Source organism: Durio zibethinus, chromosome 21 (genome assembly GCF_047325235.1).
Source record: "Durio zibethinus cultivar Kanyao isolate XHJ-2024 chromosome 21, ASM4732523v1, whole genome shotgun sequence".
Classification (NCBI taxonomy): Eukaryota; Viridiplantae; Streptophyta; class Magnoliopsida; order Malvales; family Malvaceae; genus Durio; species Durio zibethinus.
In genome coordinates this window covers 22,410,701-22,434,473 of record NC_143182.1, presented here as the reverse complement: position 1 = coordinate 22,434,473, position 23,773 = coordinate 22,410,701, and the positions used below count along the sequence as shown (strand labels likewise).

Here is a 23,773-nt window from a genome sequence, read left to right as displayed (position 1 = left end):
ACTCAATGATGCCTTGCTGTCCTACCAATTCTTTATTTCATAAACCCATCACTTGTTGACACGTGGCTGGACTTTCCTTTCTTTTCTTTTTTTTTACCTAATAATAATAATTACCTCCCTTCGTAGTAATTTTTCTAAAAGAAACAAAAATACTATCTATCTGGTGTTTCCTCTGGCTGGATTCCAAAAATTTGATGTTTGACCCTTATCTAAAATCACTATTTCTTTGTTTTATTTAAATTGTAATAATTGATTTTTTTAACTTTTTTTATCTATTTATTTTTAATATTTTAATTAAGAGAATTTTATAAATTGTGCATTTAAAATTTACTTTGTTTTAAATCTTAATTAATTAAAAAATAGAAAATTTATATTTTATTAAAATATGAATCCAAGTTAAATGGACTCAAATCTATGAACACATTTACCTGTACATATATTTAATCTCAATTAGAATTGAATTTGAATACTATTTTTTTATAAAATTGTGATATATGTTATATGAATATATATATATATATATATATATATTTGGAACCTATTAAACTTAAATGAAAATCTTAGAAGTTTTTATTTAACTAATAAAAAAATTATTGATGGCTATTACTAATTTGATTTAAGAGTGCTCATTTGATCGATTTGATTAATTTTAAATTAAAATTATTACTTTCAAAAATTAATTGATTAAAATTATTAATTTAGTTGGTTTGATTAATTTTTTTAATTAATTAAATAATAAATATATTTAAATTAAATTATATTTTTAAATTTTAAATTTTCATATTTTAAATAAATTAAATAAAATTATTTAATAAAATATTTAAATACTAAAATATTATGTAAAAAATTCTAACAACTTATGAAATAAAATTATCTATATTTTTATTTTATATTTAAATTTTATTATATTTTAATTAAAATTTTAATTATTTTGATTAAAATCAAATTATAAATATCCTTAATTCGATTTCATATGCAAAAAGTAATTTTTTAATATAATTATTTTTTTTTTGGATAATTTATAAAACTTCACTTTCAATTTTTGTGGAGTAATATGCAAATGTAATATTACAATTATTACTTTATTTTCTTTTAATGTAATTTCTAAAGTTAACAAAAGAAAATTAAAAAAAAAAAAAAGAAAGAAAGAAATAGTAATGGCTTTTTCGCTTTTACATGGATAGTCGGATACGAAGGTTGAAGTGAAATGAGACATGATTTACAAATGATAGATGAGATAAGCGGCCACGTGCAGTGGTTAATTAAAAAGGTTAAAAAGTTAATTAACATTAATTAATCATGTGATTGTCGGGAATAAGAGGGTATCAATCTTTGGTTAAGAGTCGGCTGAAGAGTTGTAACAAGCTGTCGTCTACTTGCCATGCATCAACTAATGCTGGACCCCACTTCTCGCCGAAAAATTTTGGCTTGTTGGGCGATACTAATTAACCTTTTTTTTACCTCTCAATTCTTCTTTGTTTCTCTTTTTTGTGTTTTCATTATAAAGCTTTTGGTTTTTGTTTTTCAATATTAAATTTTTCCTAACATCTTTTTTTTTTAATTATTTTTTAAAATTAAATTGTAAACAAACTTATAAAATTTTATTTTCATTATAATCACCAAAAATTATTTTTTGTGGACAATCAATAAATTTAATATAAATCTTTATTACAGTCTATGATATATTCTGATCATAAAAAAAAATTGTATCTCTTTACAATAATTTTTTATGTACAAAAAGAAAATTGAGCTCAATTATATGCACAAATTTGCTGTTGAACCAATTGTTTGCAAATATCAAAATGCCTTATACATGTTTCACATAAAGTTTCTTGAATAATTTTAAAAAATAAAATAAAATATTTAATAAGGGGGTTATTATTAATTAATAAATTTATAATTGAATAAAATATGTTAATAAATTTAATTATAATATGAGATAAATATAAGAATTCAAATAATTAAGTGTAATCACTTATCTATAAGTTTTATACATCTTATTGAATTTGTGTGATTTGATAATTATATAAATTTTTGGTTTGATAAACCTTTAATAGATAAATTTTTAGGGTTTTAATAAAAATTGATTAAGGTTTACCTTTCACTTCTAATTAATAGTGTCTACTATTAAAAATTATCAATAAGAGTAGAGTAAAAATAAATACTTAGACTTTTCATAAAGCTATAATTACTTTTACTTATCAATTATAACTCAAAATAGGTACAAAATATAATTAAATTTGATATTCTATTATTTTCATATATTATTGAAATTTAAAATTATGCCTTAAAAAAACTTGAAAATGACTTTTTTTCAACTTTAATTTTTGTGATTGTATGACATATATATTACACTAATTACAGTTGCCTATATATATATATATATATATATATATACATGTGCGTGAAAATAGTAAGGTATACAAATATAAAATATATATATATATATATTGAAATTAAATTTTAAGATTCATATATTCATATCATATAAAATATTAAAATTTATATATTTATATTATATTTTATATAAAAATTATATATTATAATTTGTATCGATAAAAAAAATATAAAAAATAATTTTTTTGTTTATGTAAATTCATATATAGTTATTGTTATAATTTTAAGCTGTGTTACTTTCATGTCATATTTTTATATTATATTTATGTCATATTTTAAAAAATTATGTATTATAATTTATGTGGATATAAAAATATAAAATATAATTTTTTATTTTATTAAACTCGTGTCATATTTTAAATTATTAGATTTAATTAAAATTAAATTCTTAAATAATTATAAAAAAGATAAGATAGAAGAGTGATGGGATCGACATAAAAAAGAATACCAAAATTTACTTTTATATATACATATATATATATATATGTGATTGAAATAGGGCAATGCTATGCTATCTATTCTATTTTAAGTGATAGATATGTATGAAGCATCACATTGGTTGGAGTGCTGTCTGCTTCGACCAAATTTAAACAAACAAAGTGGTTGAATTTCGTGATAACCATAACCAAACCCCAAAACCTTTTGTTTTTGTTATCATCGCTCTTTGCCAAAATTTTGTGTCATTTTCATTTGACCTCTCTGATTTGTTATTTCTGATTAATGCTTTTATTTTCACTTCTCCTTTTCATTATCACCATCTTTCGTTTTCTTTTTTAATTTTTAGTACCACACTATGAATTTCTTATTTATTGTAATCTTATTTAAGGGATTGGATAATGCTTTTAAATAGTTTTCATTATTTTCTATAATATGATAATGATTTTTATTTAAATTTATTTTAGTCGAATATCCTTCTCATATGATTGTCCTTGCTATTTAAAATATTTTTGAAGTCAACAAAACCATTATGACTCAATTTCAGAGTCTTATTCAAATTTCGTGTACCAAAATTATTCAAAAAAATAAAATAAAAGCAAAATGTAATTGCAATCTATAGTACAAGGTTCCTTTATTAATGTGTGAATTCATAATTTACGATTAAATTTTCATTTGAAAACTTACAAAAAAAAATGTATTAGAATTATATTTTTATAAATTTAACATAAAACATATTTTATTATATTATAAAAATTCAACCAAACTACAATATGCATCCTAAAATTTATATATAATATAATAATACGATATGAATATAAATATAATAAAAATATTTTATATTATCATTTTAATTTAAAATTTAATATATAATTTTTATATAAAATATTATATAAATTTTAATATTTTATATAATATAAATACATAAATTATTAAATTTATTAAAATCCTACAAATTTTTAAGAGGATAATAGATGCATTATTATTAAAAATAAATAAATCAACAAATGGTGGAGAAATCTTGTCGTATCCTTGCAGAATGAGAGAGCAAAGCATAAATAAACCATAATGATTGATTTTTCATTACATAAATTTTACATCCTCATATATACACTTTAGCTACTCTCACTTCCCATCCCAACTAACTACTACAATACAACACTGCAACTTGAAGTACGTGGATCTTTAAGAACTTTGTCATAACCATATATGGATCAACCAATCCCATGTTCACCACGTGACACGTGTCCTAGGCTTAATTCAGACCGCCAGTAGAATATATATCACCGTAATGACTATAATGCTCTGCTACAATCAGCCTTACCGAATCCCACTCTCCCATTGGCTAGATCAAATTCCACCCAAAGATTTTGTTGATGAACGTTTCCGACTATATTGCTCGCAATCCCAAGCATATTCGACCGTCCGATCCCCAAGCAATGGACCCCACCTCCAACATCAGCTAACATCCTTTCCTTGTCAACGGTGATCTCCACCCCTTTCTCAAACTCCAATACCATATCACCCATCAACCGTCCGATCTCAATTGGGTTGCCGTCAAAACACATGTCAGCTACTCCACCGTACACGTAACTCTTTTTAAGCCTGGGACCTACTAGCCTCACCACTTCTTCCCTCACCGTGTTATAGGCCTCATCAACCAAGTAAGTGAACTCTGAACCCGAATCGATAATGGTTTGACCCGATCCGCCTGCATCGGGTCGGAAAACGGAAGTGGGGATTGGCAATTTTTTTGCTCCAATTCGTATCCCTTGCATTGGAAGAGTGTATGCCAAAGGATCCATATTAGGCATGGTTCGACTTCGAGGGAAAATCAAAAGGTTAACGTACTGAAACCCGCGGGAATTCGGGTTTTCACCGAGATAAAACGACCCGGTGGGTGAAACCCCGGGTTGCGTCCGACGAGTAGGCACACAGTAAGAAAACTTGGAAATTTTAGCTTGGGAAGCAAAAGACAACCGTCCAAGGTTCATTCCCAAAATACCCTTGTCTTCGCTGGTATCGGTGGCACAACCAAGGATCAAAGGAGGGGTACTTTGGGAACGTGAAAAAGTGATTTTTTCTTTGACGAGGTTGCCCTCAGCAAGTGTTCCGTCGGCGTAGAAGTAAGAATAGTGGCATAAACGGTTCTGGTCGCAAGAAGTAGGGAGGGTAAAATCGGGAATTCGAGGCTTACAGAGAGGGTGGTTACATGGCAAAACCGAGAAAGAAGAGGAAAGAGAAGGATCAAACGACGCCATAGGAGGCGGCTTTTGGGCAACCTTTTTGTGGCACTGAATCCAGGAGAGTTGGCTCCCAGTATCCAACACCATCTGCTGAGTCTGCGGTGGAGTGCCTATAGGGAGAGCCACGACCAAAGCCATTGAATACTTGAACGTTGTTTTATAATTATATGAAGATGGGGTTGGCCTTGGCCTTGGCCTAACCCGTGGGTTTGGCTTGGTTTCTGAAACAAAAGAAGGGAATAGCGTTTGAACATTACTACGAGAGAAACGGACGGAAGTGAGAGGAAACGAGAAGGAAACGGACATGTTCTGGTTTTGCGTTGGTTTTCCTTGTGTTAAGAGAGAACAAAAAGAAGCAAGGAAGAAAAGAAAAAGAGGGAGAGAGGAAATAACGGGCAGATTTTGTAAGAGAAGAGCCATTGATTCAAAGTAACGAGTGAGCTTGGGCAGAGCGGAGAAGAAAGGTTGGGGTAGTATTTATATAAGGGAAAAGGTCGCTCTGGCTATTAGCTAAGACCTATGCGGAGGAAACAGACAACCAAAACATGAAGAAATCTACAGCAATGTATACGCGTTTTCTTAATTGAGCGGTTAGATCTTATGATGATTCTTAATTAAAAAAGTGGTCACCATTTTTATGATTTATTTATGTACTATAAATTTGTGTATATATATATTTTTTATTACACATTAAATATTTATAAAATATGAAAATTATTATATTAATTTTAAAACTATATCATATATAATTATTATATTATATTTAATTAATTATAATTTAAAAATTATATGAAATTTATTAAAATTTTATATGAACCATATATTTATAAATATTTGATTCTTACATAATTTTTTATTATAATTGAATAATCATAAAATTATAATAAAAAATTATTAATAAAATGCTCCTATTAAATTAATATCAACAAATTAAATACGAAATATATTTTTATTAAAATTTTAAATCATATTAATTTTATAAATTTTATTGCTTTTATATAATCTGTTTTTGTGCTAAACTTATCGTATTTACATGGAATTATGCAAGTTGGCCCTTTTTAAGAAAATATATATCTAGGCCGCTAAATAATCAATTGTCCATTATTTTTCGTTTGAGAGGTTTGTAGATAAATCCCATTTACGAACAAATGTTTCATCCCTCCTTTATTCCTTATTTGATTTTTATAAGATTAAACAACATTTATAGATGTTCAATGTTTGTTTATATTTTAAAGTAAAAAAAAAAAAAAGTTTTTAGAAAAATAAAATTGGAATATAAAAAGAGAAGAATTTTTTTGCTAGGTACTTATAGAATATAGACAATGTTTTAAAATAGTCAACTATTATTTTCTTTATACATTTGATATATTATTTATCAAATTCAAAAGAGGAAAAGATTGTAAAATTTTTTCTTCAAATTTCATATAGATATTGGTTAATATTTTTCTAAGACATACTTCACAAAAATTATTTTTGGTTTTGTTTGTGTAAAAGGAACTTGAAAATGAAAAAAAAAAAAATGTTGGCTTGTGACCTTGATTAAAGTGATATTTAAGAAATAAAATATGTAAAAATTTTGCTAATGAATTCTCTAAAAGCTCCTTTTTAAATTTACTAAATCAGGTAATTTATTCTTATAGTGCATTGAAACTAATCAAATTAATTAAAGATAACGTACAAATTTACCATTTATGTGAATGGTGTAAATTTGGCATTAATTTTTTTAGTTGGTTCAATTTTACGTTATACTTTTAATTTTGGAATAATTTACTATTGTACTTCTAATTTCAGAGCAAAGTTGGTCAAAATGTAACAATTGTGAAATATTCTATTAAATATTTCATTAGAAACTGTTTTATAATTCAAATGAAACTAACATGATAAAAAAATATCAATATCATCCCCAAACATTTGATCTAGTGGCTAAAAATATTTGAAGAGACATCAAAGATCTGATTTTAAATCAAGCATTCTCATCCATTTTATTTGTATTAAAATTTTATCTTAACAAAAAAAATGTTGATATCAAATGAAAAAGTTTAATGTAGTAGTATATTTAATAGAAAAATGTCATAAAAAAAGAAAAAAAGTAAAATAAAAAATAGGATTATGTAACATTTTATTTAATAAAAAATAAATTTTTTTATTTTAATTTCATGATTTTTTTTCCTGTCATATTATTTTTCATTTTTTTTAAAATTTTAAAACAGCCTTTAACATAACCGTTCAGAAAGATTGATGGCAATCACATAAATGCAATAAATACAATGGTGAATTTACGCCTTATATCAATTAACTACCAACTACTACATTTAATATACTAATATTCAATAAATAATAATTTAAAAAATTTAAAAAATGTTAGCAAAATCTAATTTATAAGTAATTCATAATTTTTTAATTTAACGAAAAAGGTAATTGAAAAAAGTCGTTATCGATAAAATAATTTTAATAAAATTTAATAAATGTATTTTTAATGAGATGATTAAAAAGGTAAGGACGTTAAATGCAGTCTTAATGTGTACGTGAGGTTTTAGCTCAATGCAATGATAACAAAAGAAAAAGCCGTTAGGTTCATTAGCTGGCTGCTTCACTTTCAACAGTTGTCCATTTTAAGATTGTTCGGTCAACAAATCTTCACAATCTTTTGTCCCAATATAATGGATTTTTTTTATATATAATTTTGCATATATGTGAAGATTTGTTTGGTTTAATTAAAAAAAAAAAAAAGCAAAACGTTTTTTGGATAATTGTGAAAAATATTTTAAACTACTTATTTTTATAAATTTTCTTAACTAATAATTACTTTGATGAGTAACAAATATATGTTTCATTAGTTATCTTTTCGTTTCAAATTAAAATTATCCATCTCCAAAAACAAATTCCATTTCTAATTTCTTTCCTTACTTTTTTTATAATACAAATATCTTAAAAATTTTTTATTTAGTGATAAAAAATTTTTGAACTTCGATCCATATAAATATTTTTATGTGTTGATTTAAACATGTTTATTTATATAGAATTTAATAAATTAAATTTTTTTTAAAAATCTTTCAATAAACTTAAATTTAAATAATAAAATAAAATTTTTTATCACTTGAATCAATTGTGATTGATTTTTTTTTAATTTTATATTAAAAATTATTATATGATATTTTCTACGAAAGATTTTTTTCATTTTATAAATTTTATTTACTTTTCAAAATTAATAGATTTAAAAATTTTAAAAAAAAGTTAAAATGTCTGAAAATGTTAGAAATCAATCGTAAATTTCATAATTTTCTTGAATTAATATAGAGATAAAAAGTTTCAATTGTAGTTGACTTGCCGAGCGACTCGGGGACGGTCAAATTACGTCAAGAGCTTTTGAAAACGACGTTCATCTCTAGGATGCAAAGTACAAAACCTGGTTTCCTCTTTTTGCCTGATTTTTTAAACAAACTAATTTCTATTTTAAAGGTTCATTCATAGTCAACAACAGCTGGCTTGCACAACGATAACCAGCTCAAAAACCAAAAGTCCACTGTAGCAGCAACTTCTTTTTCCACAGGCCAACGATCAGATTTAATAAATGAGTTTTAAAGAAAAAAAAAATCTCAAAATTTAATTTCTTTTCTGGTTAAGCAAAGTTGTTCAATAATTTATTGATAGGGTATTTATAGCAAGTTCTAACTGTTGAGACCAGGACCAATGTATGCATTTTGTACTCATTGTTATCTTGCTCAAACAAATTATATTGGGAGTTATTAAATAAAGTTTGCAAAAATAATAAATTCAAAAATACTATCAATAACACTATGATATATTGTTAAGAGATTTAATAATTTAATAATTTATTTTATATAAAAAAATGTATAAAATATGAAATTTATGGTATTATAAATTTTGTCATTAATCATGTTGAAATGTTGTTGATCGGATCTAATATGGTATTGATGATAAAATTTTTTTGTTTAATTTTCTAAAACCTTTAAAAGGTCAAAAAAATCTAAAAAATTAGAAAAAAACTATGATAATTTTTATTTTCGTAAAATTATTGAAAATAAAAAAATTATTTTTTATTTTTAAATAAATATCGGCCACATTTTTTAAACTTATTTTTTAAATAATTGAATATTAAAATTTGAAATATTTTACTTATAAAACATTTTTTTAAAAATTAAGAAAACAAATTAATTTTTTATGTTTAAATAGATTATGAACAGTTTAAGAAAACGAAAACTATTTTTTATTCTTAAAAATTTCTTAAAAAAAAAAGGAGAGACACTTTCAAACTTCTGTGGGCCAAATCAATGTAGATGATGAGCTGGCAGATCCAACCTTCCCCAATCCGCTTTCCTTTTTCGTTCTCTCTCCTCTTTCCTTTTCGCACTTTGCCATTCCTCTTGTCAAAATTTTCTTTCTTTTCTATAATTCATCAGATTATTTTTAAAAAAATACACTTATAATTTAATCATGTTGAAACGACGTTGACTGGATCTAATGTGACATTAACTATAAATACTTTTTTTTTAGTTTTTTAAAACATAAAAAACCAAAACTTTTATAAAAACTTGAAAAAAAAACAATATTTTATTTTAAAAACTATTAGAAAGGAAGCTATAAGATTTTTTTATTTTTTTAAAATATGAAAAATTAAAATAATGGAATTTTTATTTTCAAAATTTTTAAATATTAACAAAATGGAATATCTTATATTTAAAATATTTTTTTAAATTAAGAAAACAAAATTAATTTTTATTTTTAAATAAATCATGGAGATTTTAAGAAAAAGAAAACTCTGGCAAAAAAGAAAACTTTTTTTTTATTCTTAAAATTATAAAAAAAATTTTAAAAAAGAAAAAGAAAATGAAAGACTCTTTCAACTTCTCTCTCACTTTCCTTTTTTGTTTCTCACTGTCTCTATCAGGCCAAATCAATTGAGATGATCGGATCCAACCTTCCTAATTTTTTCGTTCTCTCTCCTTTTTAAATATGAAAATTTAAACTATGATATAATATGATATAAAAAATAAAAAATAATATAATTTGAAATTTTAATAATTATTATATATAAATTTAATAAAATAAAAAATAAAATTTATATTTTTATATCAATATAAATTATAATATATAATTTTTATATAAAATATAATATAACTATATAAATTTTAATATTTTATTTAATATAAATATATTAATAATTAAATTTATTTTTTTATTACACTTTGTCATCACTATTGATTGTCAAAATTTTCTTTTTTTTGCTTTAATTCATTAGATTATTTTTTAAAATATTTCTTATGATTTTTTCAGTCTTACTTTATCAAAGAGGTTTATATTTTTTATTTTTATAATTTTAATAAAATAATAAAAATGATACATTATTGTTTAGTTTTTCAAAAGCATTAAACAAGTATCCGTGTTTTTTTTAGTACTTTCATGACTTTTTAATAAATAATATGAATTTTATAAATAAAAAATATTTGTAATATTTCAAAATAAAAAAAAATGGCTTCCACTTAGTTAGCTTAATCAACATGATCAACATATAATTGATGAAAAAAATCCTAACACCGGTAATCATTCTACCAAATACTCAATTTATAACCGTAAAAATAATTGATTTAATATTTCATTTTTTTCGATGAAAAAAATATTAAATTTAAATTTTATTGATGATGATTTGTTAAGTCATTTTAAATATATAATTTATAATTATTTATAATTATAAAATATGATACATTTTATTTTGATATGAAAAGTTAAATAATTTATTTATCCAAATATTTAAAAAAAAAACACTCAATTTATACAATTAATAAAATAGATTAAATCCAACATTTTCGTACAATTAATTTATCACTTTTGAAATAAAAATCTTAGGGCCACGTGTTTAATGACATTTGTCTCCAAGCTGCCAAAAAAACAAAAGTAATCAAATAATATTGTCTACCTTATCTGCACATTGATGTTGGGCAGGTTGAGCTACAGACGAAGGCAGCTTTATGTTTTTTAATGCACTGATTATATATATTCATTTTTTTAATAAAAATTTAAATATTTCAAGGATATTTTCAAGTCTATTAGATCTCATCCATTAAAATAAATTAAATAATTGACTAAAATGCTTGGGCCTTTTAATAATTAATTTAAAAAATTTTAAGTATTGAAGATTTTTAATGAAAATTTTGAATATTAAAAATAAAAATAGTGAAAAACAAAGAATTCAATGAGATTAATTCGGTTGATTAAAAAAAAAAAACTCTCATTTTTTATTAATTGTGGTTTGATTTATGTGAGAAATATTGTTTGCAGTATAATTTTGAATGTATTAAATTTATATAAAAGGGCGTGCCTTTAAAATTATAAAAAAAAAAAATTCAAATAAAATTTGAAATATTTCCTTAAAAAAAAATTAAAATTAAAGACAAGTTAAAGCTGTGAATTGTTCACGGATTTGTATGATAAAGAAGTGATCACGAGCCAATGCGAGTTTAATAATAAAAAAAAGTACAAACTTCACACAATTGATATGGTGTATGATAGATATGAAGCGACCTTTTAGAGGTGAGGAGCAAAGGAGGAAAATATCATAGCATTTGATTTTATACAATAATATAAAAAAATTACATACATATATTTTCATATATTTATAAAAATATTAAATTAAATAAAATTATAAATAATAAAGTTAATATTAATAACAAAATCAAAATAATTATTTTAAAATATTGAATTTTTGAATTATAAATAATAAAAATCAATTTATTAAATTAATTATTTATTTATTTTTATTCTGGTAACTTTTTAAAAATAATTTAATAAATTTCATTGATACACAATTGTATTACTCTTTAGCAAATATATATATTTTTATAAATTTTTTATATGAATAAAGATGAAAACATAGATATATATAATAAAAAGAAAAAAATATTAATTATATTTTAACTATTCATTTATAATTTGTTATACTTTAATAGTAAAATTAAAATTTTAAAATACTAATATATTTTTAAAAAATTCCATGTAAAAAAAAAACACAACACTAAAATGAAGATATTTAGTAAAATAAGACAAATGATGCCTTATTTAATTTTTATTACAAACACACCCCAGATATAACCATTATTATTTTATTGAAGACAAGATGACAAATTAAGTTTAATTTATGTTTTGGGGGAATATTTGTCATCTAATTAATTTTTAATCTTCGATAAATTTTGTTGTTTCACATGACTAATATATATATGTTAAAGTAATGAAGAATCTTATGTTGAGAATCAGGAAATTAAATCTTTAATTATAAATCACGGACATTATTTGGATCAGGTTTTGGGGAATATATGACAAAATATTTTTTTTATCAAATTAAATAAGAACAAAGTGTTTTTGATTGTCTAAAATAATATAGCGGCGTTTCGTCATCATCCGGTAAAGAATAAGAAATGCTTCTTTTAACAAACCGATGCTTGAGAAGTGATTTTTTTTTTTTTTTTTTGAAATTTTATAATATCTTAGTTTTATTTTAAAAAAATTAAAACATCTTGGATGTAGAACAATGAGTAAATGAAAAAGCACCGACTGGTAGTCACATGACTATGTTTGATGATAGTCTGCATATATAGTATAAAATATTAAAATTTATATATTTATATAATATTTTATATAAAAATTACTTATCATAATTTATATCAATATAAAAATATAAAATATATATTTTTTAATTTTATTAAATTTATATATAATTATTATTAAAATTTTAAATTGTATAACCTTTTATTTTTGCTTTTTAATAACTAATAAGTACCCTAGAATGGACTATACTAATCTAAGTAACCCTAGAGTGAACCATTGAAGGCACACAAGCTGGTTAATTGTATCCTCTTCGAACCAAGGTTAAACATTACGTTGGAATAGAGCTCTAAAGCCATTACTTCAGGTTTTATTGAGCTTCAAATTAAGTTCTTAGGATTAGAAACGGTAAATGATTAGATGATAATGTTTCATAGAATAAGGTGGCATCAGGAAGTTGAAAGCACATGGCAATGAATTTGGAAACCATGAGTCTTACTTATCGAAATGCTTTTACATTGCAAAGCATGTTACAAAGAAACAAAAGGACCTTAACTTCCTTTATTGACATATTGCTACAGTTCAAAAAGCTCAGCCAATACACGGCTTAAATCAAGGCATTGATAGGATTAAAGCAAAAAAAGAAAAAAGAAAAGAAGTGAACTAAGACTGAAATCCACACTACTCACTTCTTCTGCAGCATTGCGCTGCATTGTGCCATTATTTTTGATGCCCTAGTAATGGAATTAGTCATGTAGAAATTATCAACAGCAGCCTTGAATGGTGTCAAGTTTAGCTCTCGAGTACAGTCAGGACTCAACCCAGGTCCAAATGCAGCCGGCTCTATCTCATCCATGCGCAGTAGGTTTGGTGCTACAGTCCTCATCCTGGAGCGTATGCCTCCTAGTGTATCGTAAGGTAGACGAATTCCTGCAACCTCGGAGAGTGCTCGAATGATCTTCCAATCATCCCTAGCATCACCAACTGTAGGGACTGCAGGCAATGTTTGCTGAGTGCACCCTTCTGTATTTTCATATGTACCCTCCTTCTCACTGAATGCTGCTGAAGGAAGAATCACATTGGCACGATAGACACTGCGGTCCCCATGATGGCCCTGATACACCACAAAAGCATCTGCCGGAACTTTATCCAAGTTCATGTCATCAGCTCCCATTAAATACAAGAACTTTGCTGACTCGATGCTGTTGCTGGATTCTGGCACAAGTCCAAGGTCAAGGGCTGCAGCCTGGGCAGCATTAAGAAGTAAAACATTGAATCCATTCCAGTCGGGCCTGACGACATTCCCATTATTTGCAATGGCTTCAACAGCAGAAAAAATTGCATCTTTGTCTGTCCTCTCAAACAGGCCAGCACCAACAATGATGGCTGGGTTTTTGGCATTTAAGATGGCTGAACAAAAAGAATGACGACCCTCAGCAATCTCAAAGAGTGTTTGTGGGCCAGTGCCAAGATGCTGATAATCATAGTTGAAGTCTGTTGGAGGACCAATGTAGCCAACCTTAGCATTTGATGCCCGAACCGCCTTACGGATTCTGGCATTTACCATAGCAGCTTCAACCCTTGGCTGAAAATTAACATCAAATTATATGATTATTATACTTTATACTTGCTATATTCTAAAACTCTTTCACTTTACGGATTCTGGCATAAATATTACTAACACCCTTTTACTTTCACAAAATAATGTTATTTAAATCTCAATATTATATAAATAGAACGATATTTTTTCCTTTAACCTACACAACTATTTTTTCACACAGCAACGCACAAAGCATGTCGCTTGTTGTGTAACTATTTCTGTACTTCAAAAGCTCACATGCAAACAAAAGTAAAAGATTACACTGACCTCAACATATACAGTTAATTCACACAAAAGACACTTACAATTAAAGACTACACAAATAATTCAGAGAATGAAGCGACAGTATCCATCCAAAAATATTCATTCAATTTAGAAGAAAAATGTAACACCTATCCTGAGATGGATTCAGATAAGTAATTGCTAACTATGCACAATGACTGTGGATAAAACACATTGTGACATTCAGCAAGAGAACAGGCAAAAGGTATACAATATAAGAATTAGGGTTGCTAGAACATTACCTGGGTACCAACCAAAAGGAATACATCTGCCTTCTCAAGACCAGCAATACTGCTATTCATAAGATATCTGTATCTTAGATCAGCATTAGGGCTTGTGCCAGTTCCTTCGCACCACACATTGTTTGATCCCATGTTGTTTAACAAATCTTTCAGTGCCATCATGGATTCAGCATCAGAAAGTTGACCAGCAATCCCAACAATTTCCTCTGGTTTAACCTGAAGGGCAACCTCAGCAACAACAGCCAATGCATCGCGCCAGCTCACAGCCTTAAAGCGCCCATCAGCACCACGAATCATGGGGTCATTTAGCCTCTGTCTCTTCAATCCATCATAAAAGAAGCGAGTCTTATCTGATATCCATTCTTCATTTATATCCTGCAAAGGTCATTGAACCAGGGAAAAGGTACTTATCTTGTCAAACAGATCAACACTCTGGCTATTAGCAGAAGAAATTAAGGGTTTTTTTTTTTTTTTTTGCTAAATCTAACTTGGGGAGGCAAACATAACATTACAATCCATTTTCTTTTATCTTTTCTCTTTTTTTTGTATCGATAGTTAGAAACATTTCAATGACTCAAGCATGTTAATTAAGATAAAAAAGAAAGTACCAGTTGGAAAATATAATCAACTTTTAAAGAATAAGTTTCCTCCAAAATATAAACATTGAAGCTTGAGTATTTATGATAAGAAAATTTAGTTATTTCCAATCCTTGTATAAAATGATAACATAAAATGTATTGTTCCATATGCCACAATAACCACAATGTCAGTTTAATGCTAATATAAACCCATCTTAAGTTATTTGTCACATCTCCTCAAGAACTAATATAGAGGCTGCTTATCTCATAACAGAAACAACACAGGTCTATGAGTTACTGAGGTGATAAGATCAAAACAATTTAAGACTAGCACAAAAGCAGTCCACAGATATTATTTCGTTGCCCGATGGGCCTCAGACAAAAGATTCTTAAAAATGAGTGTACTATAAGCATCTTATGACAGTTTACACTTTACCTCATTTAAACGAGGAAGGATACGCATAACCTCAGGACCTCTGCTATCAATCCGAATGTTGGATCCAACCGCATCACTTACATCAATGGTCTCTGTTCCTTTCAACTCCCAGTTTCGGGCCTTGAATGCGAAGGGTTTAGAGGTAAGGGCTCCAACAGGACAGATATCTATTACATTTCCAGAAAGTTCACTTGTCATAAGCTTTTCAACATAAGTTCCAATTTCTTCTCCACTACCACGACCTAACATGCCAAGATCCTGAACTCCAGCAACTTCTGTTGCAAACCTGACACACCTGATGAGACCATAAAAAAGTTATTTGCCTCAAACTCAGACCTTCGGGTCATAGAACAACAAGAATGTTGCTTATAGATATTTCTCAAATGAAAAAAATCCTCAAAAGATCACAAAGCTTTGGCCCAAAAACTGCTTAAAGAAGAAGATGCAAATTTTGGCTTGAAACTCAAATAGAAAAGAGCACTAAGAGGCCAGAGATTTTACATAAACTTGGAAAATCTATTTATGAATCATAGAGTAGAGTCCAAACAAAACTTCATTTAGGCATAATTAAGGTGTTTCCCACAAAAAAACATCATTAAGCATTTCCAGGTGACGTCCCTATCAAAGGCATAATTTTTGTGAGCAAAGCTTTAGAACTTGGACTGAGTTGTGTAAACGTTGAAGAACCCCATCAGTCTAATGTAATGAAGCAAAACAAAATTTCAAGCTGCAAATTATATAGGCCAACTTAATCACAATCTGATATAAACCATTCCAAGTGTAGGAAAACACATGATTCAAAAGGTGCTGGACATATCAACCAGCAATATCAGCAATACTTGAGACAATGACCCAACTATTCATTCTAAAGTGGATTTAGCGCAATATACATTCTCAATGTAGCAACAAATGCCTAAAATTAAGAATGCTCAATGTATTTGGTTACTTAGAATAAAATCTTAAAGTGGATGCAGTCACCAGTTGGATTTCAACTCTTCAATTTTATAGCCAGCTTAAAATCTGAAGAAAAAAAAAGTAAAGCCAGTGGGGATATTGTTTGGATAATTTCTGACCTTGTACACTGAATGCACCGAGTCATGACAGTCTTTACCAAAGGACCAAGATTCTTGTCAACAACAGATCTCTTCATTTCAGTAAAACGGCCACGATCAGATCCAAATGCCATAGACTGATCCTGGAGATCACATTCTCCACCCTGATCACAGATTGGACAATCCAGGGGATGGTTCATCAACAAAAATTCCATCACTCCTTCACGTGCCTTCTTTGCCAATGGTGTATCCGTCTTAATCTTCATTCCTATATTACAGTCCCAGTAATAATTAAAGACCATAATCAAAAAAGAAAAAGAACAAAGTATTCAAAAATTCCAGAGCCAAATCAGCAAATAACAAAAAAGAGACCTTTAGAGCGGGAGCAGCATAACTCCTAACGGTTAAATTGTTTAAAATGACGAGCACTTTTGCCTTGAAAGAGCAACGTCATACAAGAATTATTAGGATTCCAAGCGAAACTAAAAAGAAATTAATAAAAATAAACATATTTTATGAAAAAGTTTATAAAAGAAACAAAATAATTGGTTCAAAGAGTAACGAATCATAACGTTGTATCTTCCTTAAAACTAAACAAAACAAATAGCAGCATTAAAAATATAAAGAACATTGAAGCAAATGAAATATTATAGAATTAATTTGAGAACCCTAATCCAAATCATCAAATACAACTAAAATCTGTCACGAATCAGTATTAAAAAATAAAATTCGTTCATCCAAACAAATGAATAAATTAAGCAAAAATACAAAAAAAGGACAATGAAATCGAAAGGCTAACCGGGGAGGGCCGGCATGGCGCAAGAGGCGACGGGCTTGGGGGATTTTTCAACCTCGACAAGGCACATACGACAATTCCCAGCGATCGAGAGTCGGCTATGATAGCAAAACCTAGGAATGTCAACTCCAGCGATCTCGCAGGCCTGAAGAACAGTCATGCCCTTAGGGATTTTCACCGGAAACCCATCGACGAACACCTCGATGGCATCATCCGGGTTAGTGAAGTGGACCCGCGCACCGCCCACAGGTTTCTTTGGTGGAGGCGGAGTAGGCTCTGGCTGCGGTGCTGCTGCAGTCGCTGAGGCATCGGGGGATTGGAGCTCGGGTTTGGTGACGATGGGTCGGAATCTACCATATTGAGAAGAGATGACTCTTGAGGTTTTTAGGTATCTTGAAGCTAACACGCCTAAACCCATTTTTTTGGTACCAGGCCTCTATAAAGAGATCGCTTAGCTTCCCTTGTTGGAGCTGCAAAGAGTGGAGAAAGACTTCGAAATGTTGGGTTTAATTGAGAGGGCCTACACCACAGAATTTTTTCTAGCGGTTTCTAAGTACAACCCAAAATGTTCTATATACATTCTATAATCTCCTTATAAAAATATACATATATCAAATACCAAATTTAACATTTAATAAATGACAAAAATACCTTCATACTTATGTACTCTCCACACCTTCTTCTTCTTTTTTCTTTTTTATCTTTTTTTTTCGTATACTAAACCCTAAATCTTTAAAACTAAAAATAAAATTTTGAAATCAAAATTTTCGAAAAGTTTAAAATTTTTTGAAAATAGATTTTCAAGAAATTCAAAGGCTTCTCGAAAATTGAAAATAGATTTACAAGAAGTTTTTAAGTTTTGAATTTCTGAGAAGCTTTAAAACTTTTTAGAAATGGATTTTCGAGAAACTTAAAGGCTTTTCGAAAATGAATTTCTGATAAGTCTTTAAGATTTTAATTTTTGAGAAACTTTAAGGTTTATCATAAATGTATTTTTGAAAATTTTTAAGGTTTTTCAAAAATAAATATCCAAGAAGTTTTTGAGCTTTCAGAAAAGCTTTTGGATTTTCAAAAGATTTTAAGACTTATCAAAAATCCATTTTCGAAAAACCTTTAAGTTTTTCCAAAATCCATTTAGGAGAAACTTGATTTTATCTAAATTTTATCATAAATCTTAACTTATATTTACATGTATTTTAACCACTATTTCAACAAAATAAATCGAAAACAAGTCAGAAATCTTATATCTAATCAGTGTAAAACTAAAAAACGTAGGTGATTTTAGGTAAGTTTGATGGATTTAGGGTTTTCTTTGCATTGAAAATAAAGAAATAAGTGAAAAGAATGAAAGAGTGATAGGATAGGAAGGAAAAATAGAAAAATGAAGTGTTTGGTGTATTTAGTAGAAATAGAAAATTTATGTTTGAATTTGGAGCGTATTTAGTAGTGGGGTTTATAGAGCAAAACTTTGGATGCAAATAGAATTCTCGTTTTCTCTGTATAATCTTAAAATTTTCTTTAAAAAAATTCTTATAATAAATACCAATTTTAACTTTTAACAAATAACAAAAACACCCTCAAAAGCTTATATACCCTAAAACCACCATCGTAAATCTTGAAAATTGACTTTTGAGAATGTAATATTGTCAAAAACCATTTTTCAATACTTATATTGCGTTCTCAAAAATAGTTTTTGAAAGTCATCTTGTATTATAAGAAATCCATTTTCGAAACTACATAAATTTGTATTTAAATATATATTTAATTATAAACTCTTATAATGTTTAATTTTAATTTAAATAAAATAAATACATTTAATCTTGAAATATATAATATTAAAATAAATTAATCTCTTTATCAATGTTTGACACAAGAAAATCAGATTTGTTAGCATTTCCAAATGTCTCTAATTATATCTCTGAGATATGGCTCAATTTCGTACATAAAAGGCCTCTAATCTTTAGGCCATTAACAATGTCATCAGTAGACTAGCAAATCTAACAATAAAGACTGGTGGTCAAATGATTGGAGATCTTTATTATCATATTTGCCAGTCTATTATAACATTGTTAGAGTCAATATTCTATAGGGAATTCAAGCTCAAATTAGCATGCATGCACATACATAAGTCATTAATGTACCTACTCTTACTTGATCATATGTATGAATAGAAAAGACATGTTAATTCTCAAGCATGCATAGGTATAAAAGGTGTAGGTGTTTTTGTTTTATCACTAGAAAATGGTGTTATCGATTGTCTGAAAGCTTGAGAAAAAAAACAAGTTTGTGCCATTTATGTTGAGAATATCAATTTCAACTCCATTCATATGTATGATCAAGTAAATGTGTTCATATGTATATGATTAAGGTTTTTAGTAATTAAAAGTGAAATCCAGCTTTTTGAAAATAAATACTTTAGAAAGCTCAAAGGTTTTCGGAATTCATTTCAGAGAAGACTCAAGGTTTTCCAAAAATGGATATCCAAAAAGTTTTGAGTCTTATCTATTTTTGAGAATCTTTGAGGCTTCTCGAAAATGGATATATGAGAATTTTTAAAGCTTTTCAAATATTTATTTTTGAAAAATCTCAAAATTTGCCAGATATTCATTTTTGAAAAACTCAATTTCAGGAAGTGAACAGATAAGAAAAAAGAAAGGTTAAGAATGGAAAATAGTAAGTGAGGGATGAGGGTGTATTTAATAAAAATATAAAATTAAATTTTTGAATTTGAGATGTATTTAGAAATAAAGTGTATGAGTAAAAAGAGGGTTGTAAATAGAATTCCCTTTAATTGAAATGATAGGCGTGTGATTCCCACAAGTTGGGTTTCAAGTTGACCCATATTTGTTTCCAAGGTCTAGTTATAGGCTTTATACAGTGCCATTTTGGAATTATTAATTTACCTCAAGAATGACTAAGGTTTCATTTGCTTTGCAAAAATTAACTTTAAGGAAATGTTTTCTAGAAGATGTTTACATTTTTTAAAAAGTATAGATTTTTTATTATTTAGATGAGTTAATTAATAATGTTTTCAGTTGTTTGGTTATTTTCTAGAAAATTTGTTTCTTTTTTCATATAATATGAATATAACTATTAAAATATTAAAAATTATTTATTATTAAAGCATATTGAAATTATTTATTATAAAATTATTAATATACTAGAATAATTATATTTTAATAATAATATTTAATATTAAACTACTATATCAATATAAAAATAATTAAAACAAAACTGTTTATTATTCTTTTTATTAATATTTTAAAATATTTAAAATAGTATTAATATTCTTAAAATATTATTTTCATTAATATTAAAATCATAATATGTATTATTAAAATATTTATATTTTATATTAAAAGTATCTATTCTTAAATCATAACAAAATATTTTTTATTTATATTTATTATTAAAATAATAATATAAACTCCTTGATAAAAAAATTATATACTTGTATATTTTAAACTAAAAATAATAAGAAATTATTAAAAATATTCATATTAAGAAAATAATATTATTATATTATTTAACATTAATTATTAAAATAACAAAATATTATTATATATGTTATTATTTATTATTAAAATAATAATCTCATACTATTTATTATTGAAATATTAAAAATATTTATGTTTAATAATATACAAAATTAAAATATCAAAAGACTTTTAATGTCAATATTTTAAAATTTCAATCAAAATTAAATAAAATATTTTTATTAATATAATAACTTCCAAATCGAATCAAATCAAGTTTAAGTTTAAAATGTTATGTTTAAAATTTTACTTGAATAAAACTATAAGAATTTTTAAAATTAAAATATTAAAAGACTTTTAATATTAATATTTTAATTTTTTTAAGTAAAATTAAATAACAATATTATTTATTAAATATAATAATATTTTAAATATGGTCAAATTAAGTTTTAGCTTAAAAAATTATGTATAAGGTTTTATTTAAATAAAATTATACTTAGACAAAGCGATAAGTAGTTATACTTATACATAATTCTTTTTCGAAAATTGTTTTTCTCTTTATAAATGGTAAGACAATTTTTAGAAAATTTTTCTCATTTTTCATTGACTAGATAATTATTTTTCATTGACCAGTTAGTTTTATGTCATTTTTTGCAAAACAAACAAAACCTAAAACACCTTATTTTTTTTCTCTCTACACCTAACTTTTCTTTAAAAAAACTTTTTGTAAGTGAAATGATATAAATAAATATTTTTAAACAAATTTTCGTATATCCATAATTTCCAAGAAGCCAACATTTCTAAAATTGAAATTTTATGAAAAATTACAAAAAAATTTTAATAAAATTATTTATAAATTAGTGTAATAAAAAATTGTTATTAAAAATTTATAAAATTTAAAATTAATAAAAAGTTTACTTTTATCATTTTAATTTTTAAAAAATAAAATCTTACGAGGTCCTAATTAAATATTTTATCTTATGATATTATAAAAAATAATGAAAGAACTATCATGTCTGATCAATATATAAGAGCTGAAATGTCTTAAAATTATATAAGTAATACTATTAAGTATTATATAAATTTGTCAAAATCTAATATGGTAATTAGAAAAATCCATCATGATAAATAAAAGGATAAGCTTCTCTAAAAAAATTAATTTAATTAAAACTCTTATAAAATTTTAATAATTGATACAAAAAATATTTATTAAAAATTTATACATTTAAAATTATAAAAAAAAACATATTTGCTATTTTATTTTTAATTTAATTTGGGTCTCATAAGATATTGTTCTTTTCTAAGATAAAAATAGTAAAAGCAATTTTTTTATTAATTTTAAAATTTATAATTTTTTTAATAATAGCTTATTTTATTACTTATATTTATAAATAATTTTAAGGAAATTTCTTTTTTTTTTTTCATAAATTTGATTGTAGCTTTTTGAAAATGAATTTTCAAAAGTTATAAAACTTGTGAGAATGATATCTAAGTAATTTAACTTATAAAAAAATAAAAAATGAGATGTATTAAAAAAACTTAGGATGTATTTAAAAGTAAATAGCAAGCGTAATCCTTAAATTTTGGGTTAAATTTTATATTGATATTTAAACTTTAAAAAATTTTAATTAGGTCCTTAATTACCCAAATGTTAATCAATATAGTCCTTACGTCTATTGAATCATCTAAATTGATGAAAAATCCAGTGTGGTATGACAAAAATTTAGTGTGGCATGATACATAACTTTACAAAGTTATATTACATGTAAGGTTAATATTCTGTCATTGATTTTAAGCATAAGAATTTTTTGCCAAAGAAAGAATTAAACAATTGGAGAGATAAACAACAAGTTGTCAATGGCAAATCCAATTAAGCACACATTAAGCAATACATAAGGGACGTAATTCGACAAAAGACATTCAAGCGATTCAATAGCAAATTCAATCAACCTCTAAACAGAAAATCTATCAAACCCATACTAAAAAACCCACTATAAATCACTAATAAAAAAACCACCACCCAATAAAATCAATAATCTCTAATTTAGCATAACACTAGTAGGCAAACCCAAAATCATCCATATTTGCAACGCTCAAGTAACTACACCTAATAATTGACCATAAGCTAAATCAATTTGTAGAAAATTAAGAGCTTTAACCTAGAAAAAAAAAACCCACTAAGATTAAACAAAACCTGAACATAGGAAAAATGGTATTGTAAAAGAAGAGTCTGGCATCAAAATTAATGTGGTGGTTTTGTTTGGGTTTTCCAAACAAAAAAAGAATGGCCAAATTCACTAAGATTTGGGTTGTAGTTGAGTCTCAGTCAATGAAGAAAAAATGGATTCGAAATAAGTTTTTAGCATAAGCATAGAGATTGACAATGGTTACTATCGAGATCGACGATTGACAATTGAAGTGGTGATAGTCATTGGCTTTTAGGTTAATACTATTAATATGGATTAGATTTGAAGAAAAGATAATTTAAAGAGAGGTTAGACAAGAAAGAGAAGCTTAGAATGAAAACTATAAGCTATTAACTTGGAGTTTTTTACTCCATACAAACAGTGCCGTTTGGGGCTAAAAAGAAGGAATTTCACTCATTCAACCAACGTGAAAAGCCCACAATACACCTGTCTTTGATTGTAAGGTTATATGTCATTTCATGCTAGATTT

General features: G+C 26.1%; 2 protein-coding genes across 2 annotated transcripts; both read right to left on the bottom strand.

Annotated features, from left to right (window-relative positions):
* Positions 1-3,887: 3,887 nt before the first annotated feature.
* LOC111305807 (aspartic proteinase PCS1-like) lies at positions 3,888-5,609 on the bottom strand. The gene has a single exon (XM_022903633.2). The coding sequence runs from the start codon at positions 5,496-5,498 to the stop codon at positions 4,128-4,130; it is 1,371 nt and encodes a 456-aa protein (XP_022759368.1). The 5' UTR covers positions 5,499-5,609; the 3' UTR covers positions 3,888-4,127.
* Positions 5,610-13,109: 7,500 nt separating this feature from the next.
* Positions 13,110-18,102, bottom strand: LOC111305806 (NADH dehydrogenase [ubiquinone] iron-sulfur protein 1, mitochondrial-like). The gene is made up of 5 exons (XM_022903631.2): positions 17,625-18,102; positions 16,847-17,093; positions 15,774-16,068; positions 14,760-15,134; positions 13,110-14,220 (listed from the first exon to the last, which is right to left on the bottom strand). The coding sequence occupies exons 1-5, from the start codon at positions 18,037-18,039 to the stop codon at positions 13,321-13,323; spliced, it is 2,232 nt and encodes a 743-aa protein (XP_022759366.1). The 5' UTR covers positions 18,040-18,102; the 3' UTR covers positions 13,110-13,320.
* Positions 18,103-23,773: the final 5,671 nt, after the last annotated feature.

Coding starts and splice junctions, on each gene's coding strand:
- LOC111305807 (XM_022903633.2), bottom strand. CDS start 5,498: ATGGCTCTTCTCTTACAAAATCTGCCCGTTATTTCCTCTCTCCCTCTT.
- LOC111305806 (XM_022903631.2), bottom strand. CDS start 18,039: ATGGGTTTAGGCGTGTTAGCTTCAAGATACCTAAAAACCTCAAGAGTC. Junction 16,069..16,846: donor CGGTGCATTCAGTGTACAAG/GTCAGAAATTAT, acceptor TGGTCTCATCAG/GTGTGTCAGGTTTGCAACAG. Junction 15,135..15,773: donor TCCTTCCTCGTTTAAATGAG/GTAAAGTGTAAA, acceptor TGACCTTTGCAG/GATATAAATGAAGAATGGAT.